This window comes from Capsicum annuum, chromosome 5, assembly GCF_002878395.1.
Source record: "Capsicum annuum cultivar UCD-10X-F1 chromosome 5, UCD10Xv1.1, whole genome shotgun sequence".
In the NCBI taxonomy this organism is placed as follows: Eukaryota; Viridiplantae; Streptophyta; class Magnoliopsida; order Solanales; family Solanaceae; genus Capsicum; species Capsicum annuum.
The window spans coordinates 9,378,755-9,386,234 of NC_061115.1; the positions used below are offsets into that span (position 1 = coordinate 9,378,755).

General features: G+C 26.7%; 1 protein-coding gene across 1 annotated transcript in view; it reads left to right on the top strand.

Moving 5' to 3' along the window:
* LOC107868553 overlaps positions 1–7,480 on the top strand; it is a 14,223-nt gene that overhangs the window by 5,130 nt on the left and 1,613 nt on the right. Inside the window, exon 2 of the mRNA XM_047412066.1 lies at positions 7,306–7,358. Coding sequence (XP_047268022.1) covers positions 7,306–7,358 — 53 coding nt within the window. The remainder of the gene's footprint in view (positions 1–7,305; positions 7,359–7,480) is intronic.

The following is a 7,480-nucleotide window of genomic DNA, read 5'->3' on the forward strand; positions in this document are numbered from 1 at the left end:
CTTCCCATGCATACCTCTATGACAACCCAAAATTTGGACAACATTATATCGCATATAAAAGGAAATAATCACCTGTATAAGCTCGAGCACACATATATATGTATATACAATACTTGGCCGTTAGAGCCATCTCATCTATTAACAAAATACCACCTTGACTATACATTATGTCTACAAAGTCTCTAGATAATACATAGAGTTTAATTAAGGTCGGGACACACCCTGCCATATAACTTACTTCTATACAATACCAAAAGTGACTGGATATGACACGGAAAGCCCCGAAGCAAACTGGAGCTCACCAAAAGCAGCTGGATATCCTGACTCCTACTTGTGCGGTGTATGAGCTGAGGTACCTGTGCCTGCGGAGGGCGCTGCTGCTGCCTTTTGAATATTGGCCGGCTGGCCATACAAATAATAATGATGTTAATAATGATGATAATAATAATTAAGCTTTTTTTTTCTGTTATCTATGTATTTTTTTTGTTTGTTTTATAAAAAATTATATTTGATGCACTTGATTTTTTATTTCTTATTTAATTTTTGTTCTGTATATTTCTATTTCTTAACGAATGACATGTCTACAATTAAGGAATAATTTGATTCCAGTATCAATAGCAAGAACATATGAGTTATCTGTTAGGTTTTGTGTGTGACAGGAGCTGTATTTTGTTGTTCGAAACATATTAGTAGTCTGATGAAACAGATTATTTATCTGTTGAAATAGATTACTAATCTGGTGCAACAAAATACCCATCTATTCGATTCATAATCATATTACGGGCACCTAGAACCCTTAAAAATGAATCCAACATGAGTCTAGTGTTACAACAGAACATTTATCTTGTGCCGCAGATAATGGATCTGTTTAAACAGATTGCTCTTGTATTGCATTCATGTTCGCGTGCAAACTATTGTTGAAAAAATAACACACTAGCAGTTACCCAGATTCAACTAAAAAGCATAATCTGACTTACCAAAGTCTCCTCTCAAGTAAATTCCAAAGTGGAAAGTGATTTACGAAACAAAATTTGACATAAGAGTTTGGTCAAAGAGCAGCAGTTAGGGTAACAACAACAACAACAACAATAACAATAGTCAACAAGAAGAATATGAAGTTGATAATGAAGTATAAGATGATGATAATGAATCAGAAGATGATGAATAAAGCAGCAGCAACAATGAACAACAAATATCGCGAAGAGAGAGAAAATAACAACGGATGAAGAGAGAGAAAAAGATGCCTTTTTTCCCTTCGTTCCCCGTTATATATTTACTAACATTTGAATCAAAGTGTAAATTTAAAAACTTGTGGGTTATTTTGAAAATTTTCAAACTTTCTTAAACCATAATGAAATAATTGTTACCTCTACTCAATTATTAAGACTTGTGTCACCTACACCTCATTTTAAAACTCTTTTGTCACCTGTGGCCCAAACCCCATTATATAAAGAGTATTATAAATTATAATAGTAGTTAACAACTTAAAATATCTAAAAAAATAATTATTAATCACAATGATTACCAACTTAAAAAAAATTAAACGATATGAAAATTTCGTTGACTCTCGAAATTATATTAGTGTCACTTAAATTGGAATATAAAAAAAAATTATAAATATCAATAATTTAAAACTTAAATATTTTTAAAATATAATTGATTATCAGTACCTTAAAAATTTGGACAAGAATAGTAACATGTATTATTTGAAAATTACATAAAAGGTATTCTAAAATACAACAATTAACTAAATTAAAATATTTTATTATATATTTGATAATTACTATTTGAAAAGCAATATAAATCACAATAATTAACAACTGTAAATATTTTTAAAAAACATAAAAATTTATTGATTGTCTCTCGAAATTATATGAGTGTCATATTAACAACTTAAAATATTTTTATACACATTTCATTAATCTAAATATAATAATATATACCTAACTAAGACTTTATCAACCAAACAAATAAAAGTTTTAATTAATGATAGAAGAGAAGTGCTAAATGACCACAATTTTTTTACCCAAATTTGGCTACAATTGTGAAAAGATTTACATAGTCTCGTGAGTCTTTTCTCAAATAAATTCCTACACAGGATAAAAATGTCAAAAGATTAACTAGTTTGTAGTGTGAATCTAACTTTTTTGTATTGTAACCAAAAACTTATGTCCTAATAAGTAGATAGATGCAAAACTGTGTCTGTGCTGGAGATCATACAGCTACATTTAGGAATTTGGATAAGTTGGAATGTCACATATTTTGTGTATTTCAAGAAGATAATTTATTTTAAAATAATTGTGGTGTCTGATACAGTTTACGCAATTTCTTTACCGTGTAGTAACTCGCAACCATAACTTCTACTGCAATTTTATCCTTTCCAGTAAGATTTTTTAGTTATCTCTTCATTGTGCAATAACTTGCAATCATAGCTTCTGCCGCAATTTTTGTCCGTCGAGTGAGATTTTTAGTTATCTACTCACTGTGCAATAACTTGCCAACCACATAGAAGTAAATATTCGCATTAGGCAAGTTCTATGCGATGAAGTCATTGACTGCGCAACAGATGAAGGCAAGATTCGATCCCAGATCAACTTCATGGAAGACCCACCTCTTAACTACTCAATCATGTCCTTGCGGGGAAAATCAACTTATTTTAAAATCATACTACTACAACATAGAATCATGAGTATCAGTGAGCACTGAGCAGTAAGCACCTAACTGAAGTAGGCAACTGATGATTGTCATGCTTGCTTTCGGCTACCTGATTCTGATTGAGAATATTTTAATAATTTTTTAATTTAGTTTAATTACTTTATTTGTTTTACTATGCTTCAAAACTGCGTAAGTATTAAATTATAATAATTAATAATTTAAATTTTTAGAGACACAATTTTTTTGATTGACTTAAAATTCTATCATTGCAACATAATGAGCTATGTTATTTAAAAAAATCATGAAAAATAATATAAATCACAATTTAACAAATTAAAATATTTGAAAAATATATAAAAAATTTATTTGACTTTTCAAATTCTATCAATGTCATAAAAATTGAGATAAAGGAAGTAACATATATTACTTGAAAATTACGTAGAAATATATATTATAATAATTAATAATTTAAAATATCTAAAAACATATAACAAATATGATTGACTTTATCGAATATTTCATCATTGTTCCATAAATTGAGACGAAAAGAATAATATATAGTATCAAAAAAAATTATGTAAAAATGTTTTAAATCAATCATTAATAACTTAAAATATTTAAAAATCATATAAAAAGTTATCGAATACTTCATCATTGTCTCACAAATTGAGACGAAAAGAATAATATATAGTATCAAAAAATTATGTTAAAATATTTTAAATCAACCATTAAAAATTTAAAATATTTAAAAATCATACAAAAAGTTTGATTGACTTTCTAAATTTCACCTCTACCACATAAACTGAAATAAAAAAGTAATCATTGCACCCGTATTGTGCTGGCATGAACTCTAATATCTAGTCTATATATATAAAGATGTTTCTTTCTAGAAACAAATTAATTAAAAAATAGAAATACTAAATTGAATATAGTACTACTATGACATATTGTCCAATGCATGCTACAAATTAATATCCACATACTTAAAGAGAATTTCTTGGCAATTTTGACATTTTGCCTTGTCATAAGATAATCCAATCATTATATTGTTGTTTTTGTTTTTTCTTTTTTCTTTTTCTTGGACCCAATGATGAAGGAGTGGAAGGAATAAGAGAATTAAAAGTTAAATTTGGATCGTCCACCTCATGTTATATGTGTCACATTTTGCATTATAGATGGTCCATTTAGGATAGTATACATTTTTTTTAAAATTTTTCTCTTTTTGTGATCCATGAGTTAAAGAGTAGAAGAAATATAAAATAGTGACTTTATATTCATTATTACAATTCTCAATTTACACTGTATATTTTTGTTTGGAGTTATTTATCAAAAATATGTTTAAATTATCATTTTTTTTTTTACAAATTTTGATATTTTAACTATTCATTGGTCCATTTACTTAATTATCTAAACTACTATTTCCTTTTTATTAAAATGTGTTTCAATGTTGAGTTAGTCTACACATATCTGTTATAGGCTTGTAATATTATTTGACTAATTCAGTATCGAGATATGTCTTAGTGCAAAGGGAGTAATAATTTAGATAGGGAAAGAAAATAATAAATAGTTGATATATGAAATTCACGCTAAAGTGATAATTTAGATGTATTTTTAGCCATTAACTCTTCAATTTATGAAGATACAAATCATTCATGAAGGTTAACTCCAAACAACATTGACATATCATTCATGTGTGATTATTCATCCTAACAACTATTTATTAGGTTTAAAAAATACTTTTACACACACAAAAAAAGAACTAGTAATTAAAAGAGCAAAAGAGAAAAAGAAAATAAAATTTTGTTGTCCATTTAGTGTATGGTGGGCAATTAATTAATTAATTCAACGTTATATATTATGATCAATTTTCCTAGTCATAAATAGCCGCACTCTAGAGCCCATAACTTTAAATTTGTGGTCTCTACTTAAAGACAAGACAATTCGATGAACTAAAATTTTCGTTATTTATGAAATTCGAGAAGAATCAAATTACAAAAATTTTACCTTATATTTTTACAAGAGGTCGTTTTCATGACTTCAATCCGTGACCTTTGATCATATCACAACAAATTTACCGAACATTTATAGACTTTTATTGATACATACATATTGTTAAGACATCAAACCACAACCAAAAGTGCATGTAGTTTAGTCTATATTTCATATCACATGTCTTTCTTTTTAATTTGGTGTTGGATACCCACTCACAATTAATTTGAATTCACAAGATATAATAAAATCTGTTCAAGAGGAACTGCATCTTATGAGAAATTTTTTTCATTTTTCCGGAGCTCGAATTTCGAGATCTTCGATTTAAATGAGAAATTATATCTAATTAATATTGTATCACAATCTTTGTTGATATCATCACATGCAGATGTTACATTGTACAACCGGATTCATATATTCTCACTTTGATATCTCTCTCACTATATACGTGCCACGTGTATTTAGTGGTTATTATTAAATTTAAATTTAAAAATAATAAATTAAAGTTTAAAAGAGCTCCATAAAGTGAGAATATATTGCATACACAAAGAATGAAATATATAATATTGTATAAAAGTGATTTTAGGAAAAAGTATTATTAAGAATTAATTAGTGTACGATGAAACTTTTAAAATCAACTTATTTTGGAAAGGGTCCTTCCAATAGTATTTTTTTTTTCAAAAATAGAAAAAGTAGTTCTAAAATTAAATATGTTTAGAACTCTAATGTGCATGTAGCTTCTTGTTTCTACAAGAAAATAAGATTCGAAAAGGACAACTATTTCTTTAAATAAGGGAGAAATTATATAAGTTAAACTTAACCAAATAGGACACACATTTGGCTGGAAATTTGTATCATAAATCAAATAGGACATGAATTTTAAAAGTTAATTTTTCAGCGGAAATAATTTATTTTTGAGAAATTTAATAATTCGATCGAGATTCATCTACGAACTGTAAACTACCACAAAATAACAAATTAATATAGATATTACGATAATACAATTAAACCTAACATTTACCTAAAAAAAATTCAAAGCCGACCCACATTTATCTAACATCTGTAAATTAAAGTAAAATAATAAGATAATTAATATTTATAGAGTATTTCCTTAATAGAGTCCTATTTTAGGAGTATTTTTCTAATCAAACAGTAGAAAGAAAAATATTGATTAATTCTCCTACCATATATTTTAGAAAATCTAGTAGAAAGGAAAATATTAATTAATTCTCCTACCATATATTCAAGGAGTCCCTTATATTTTAGGGAGTCTAGTTAATATAACAAAAAATAATTAAATAATAAATTAGTCATATTTTAGGAGTATTTTTCTACTTGAACAGTAGAAAAAAAATATTAATTAATTCTCCTACCATATATTTTACGAAGTCTAGTTAATATAATAAAAAATAATTAAATAATAAATTTTAAAAATAGTGAAAATACAGTTTTGTCTAAAGAAGAGTCTTTTAATGAAGGGCGAAAAGTTCAAATCATTTTTTTAAGGGTCTTCACACTTTTAATATATTATAGATGTATGTATGTATACAATCATCATTCTATTCGTTTGATTTACTTGTCATATTTTATTTTTTGAGAATTAAATTGCATTGATGTTGATCAATATTTTAAAATATATTTTTTAATTATATTTATACGAAAAGGATTACAACTTATTCTACTCCCGTTGTTTTAATCTATTTGCCGTACGTTTCTTTTTAGTTGTTTAAAATATTTGCTTTATTTTTTGATAATGCTTTAACTTTCCACATGATATGTTTAACACAACAAGATTAAATGATATGTTGATATATTCTACATATATTTAGTGTAGGACTCCAGCCACAAGAATTAAAATATTCTTCGTTTTTCTTAAATTTCATGTCAAGTCAAAATCAAACAAACAAATTAAAACAATAAAAGTAGATTTTCTCTATAGTTTTTAAACATTTGAATTTTTTAAAATAAATTTTGTTATATTATATCTTTTCTAATCTATGTTCTCCAATACTTCATTGACCTACATCAACCTCTCCTCGTGTTCATTATATCCAACCTCTCATAACTTTCTTGAAAAGTAAAAATAGACAAAGTTGAACGTGACAAACAAAAGTGAACCATACTAGTACAAGACATAATTTAATTGTAAAATTTAAAAATATTCTTTATTTTTTTTAAACTCAATGTCAAATCAAAACCAAATAATAAATTGAATCCGAAGAAGTAGTATTCTTTCGTATAGTTATCAAACATTTGAATTTTAAATAAATTCAATTTAAACCGAATATTAGTTAAATTAACTCTCGTAAAGTAAAAAATTACACTATGTCCTATCTAATCATCTCTCTTCAATATTTGACCGACCTATATCAACCTTTCCTCAATCTTAACTAAGGGGTTAAAAATCGAAAAATATGAACGAAAGACCTAGTTGAAGGGGGTTCAACGTCTGCTATATATATATATGAAAAATCATTTTAAGCTTGTACAAATAGTAGTTTAAAATTAAGTGGAAGGGATCATCAAAGGGTATTTCATTGAATTTGAGGTCATTTAATAGGAGAAGTGTAAAGAAGAATTTTACTAAAGAAGAGTGTTTGAAGGAAGATGAAGGGATTGTTGAATGGAATGAGGAGTTTCTGAGTGTTTGTAACTTTTCAGGTTGGAAAGATGGTGTTTTTCAGCCTTGGGAAGTTGTCTTTACTGTGATCAAGGTGAGTTTCTTAATTTTTTATTTTATTAGTCGTCGTAGTATTGCTCCTGTAGTTTTTTGTCCTTCGATTTCTGTTACTATACAATATTTTTTGTATCTCAATTATCTTATTGTTTTGTTATA